Source organism: Bidens hawaiensis, unplaced genomic scaffold, assembly GCF_021521415.1.
Source record: "Bidens hawaiensis isolate Kalapana, Puna unplaced genomic scaffold, B.hawaiensis_p1.1 tig00027098_1, whole genome shotgun sequence".
NCBI lineage: Eukaryota > Viridiplantae > Streptophyta > Magnoliopsida > Asterales > Asteraceae > Bidens > Bidens hawaiensis.
In genome coordinates, this window is record NW_027494374.1 from 167,508 (window position 1) to 169,404 (window position 1,897).

Sequence of the window (1,897 nt, forward strand, 5' to 3'; positions counted from 1 at the left end):
GCCTTGAATCCGCCTTTAATGGACCTATTCGCTCTTTCGACTTGGCCGTTGGCCTGCGGGTGGGCTACAGAAGTAAACACTTGTTTGATTTGCAATCCTTTTAGCCATGCTTGTAACCCATTGTCTACGAATTGAGTTCCATTGTCGCTAACTAATTCTTGCGGGAGACCGAAATGACAGATAATGAATTCCCACAAGAATTTCTTGACACTTGATGCATTGATGGAAGCGACCGGCTTGGCCTCTACCCACTTGGTATATTAATCGATCGCTTCAATCAAGAATTTGACGTGTCCCGGGGCTTCTGGGAAAGGACCCATGATATCGATCGCTAACTTTTGGAACGGTCAGGCGGATGTTACTGGTAGAAGCTCATTTTTTGGTCGTAGAGTATTGGGGGCATGGCATTGGCATGAATCACACTTTCTGATTTCATGCACCGTGTCCATGTGCATTCCCGACCAATAATACCCTGCATTAATCAATTTGGCCACCACCATCCTTGGGCCCGCATGAAGACCACAAATTCCTTTATGAACCTCTCGTGTCAGGTAATTCGCATCCTCAGCATCCACACATCTCAGGAGTGGGCCGAGGAAGGATCTTCGATATAAAACACCATCTTGTACTTGATAATTCAGGGTTTTGTGTCTAATATTTTGGGCCAACGCTTTATCTTCCGGGAGAACTCCTGACGTCAAGTAAGCCATAATCGGTGTCATCCAGGATTCAACACCAGTTTGTATTACTAACACTTGATTTTGCGAAACGGACGGTCGATCAAGGACTTCTACACGAATGTCTTTAGTGAAGTGTTCAAAATTCTTGAAGCCAACTTGCTAAGAGCATCCGCCGACTTATTTTCGCTTCGTTTGATGTGAATGACTTTACATGATAAAAATTGAAGGATCAAGTCCTTTGCTTGTGACAAGTACGAAGCCATTACATCATTCTTTGCTTCATAAGTTCCGTTGATCTGTCCCGCGATCAACATAGAATCCACCCGCGCTTCTAGGTGTCTTACCCCAAGCTTTTTAGCTATCCTTAAGCCCGCCAAGAAGGCTTCATATTCTGCCTCATTGTTGGTACTCTTGAAGTCCAACTTGATAGCATATGTAAATTCATGGCCTTCAGGATTGACTAGCCTAAGGCTTGCGCCTGCACCTTCGCTACTTGAAGCTCCGTCCATGAATATTAACCAAATTTGGCCTTGTTCAGGAGGAATTGGGGTCTGCTGTTCAACTAGGCATTCTTCTTCTTTGTGCTGCGGGATTTCTGTTACGAAGTCCGCCAACACTTGTCCTTTTATCGCGGTCCTGGGTTTATATTCAATTGCATGTTCACCCAGTTCAATTGCCCACTTTGCTAAACGCCCAGACAATTCTGACTTGCTTAATACATTTTTGAGCTTATACCCCGTTAGCACATTAATGGGATGGCCCTGAAAATATCTACGGAGACTCCTGGCAGCATAGCCAGTGCTAGAACCAGTTTTTCAAGCATTGAATATCTGGTTTCCTGCCCGGTCAACGTTATGCTGACATAATAAATTGGCGTTTGGACATTCTGTCTGTCTGTCAACAGTACGGCTCCAATGGCGATATCTGATGCTGATAAATACAATCTCAGAGGCTCTCCCGCCTGTGGCGCTGTTAGAGTAGGCAACTTCATTAAACACTTTTTGACCTCCAGGAATGCTTGTTCAGCTTCCGTGGTCCATTTGAAGTGCGCTTCCTTGAGGCAATTTCTCAGAGTCGAGACAAACGGGTAAGATTTAGCCGCATGATTGACTAAGAATCTGTTCAGCGCCACCAGCCTTCCATTGAGTGTCTGTACTTAAGGGAGGAAGGTGAAGGCATGTGGTCTACTGCCTGAACCTTGTCTGGATTGGCCTTGA

The 1,897-nt window shown here is 45.2% G+C and overlaps 1 protein-coding gene across 1 annotated transcript; it reads right to left on the bottom strand.

Moving 5' to 3' along the window:
- Positions 1–347: 347 nt before the first annotated feature.
- Positions 348–710, bottom strand: LOC143574766 (uncharacterized). The gene has a single exon (XM_077059305.1). The coding sequence runs from the start codon at positions 708–710 to the stop codon at positions 348–350; it is 363 nt and encodes a 120-aa protein (XP_076915420.1).
- Between the last annotated feature and the right edge of the window lie 1,187 nt (positions 711–1,897).

Excerpts from the sequence above, each read along its gene's own strand:
- LOC143574766 (XM_077059305.1), bottom strand. The coding sequence starts at position 710 with ATGGCTTACTTGACGTCAGGAGTTCTCCCGGAAGATAAAGCGTTGGCC.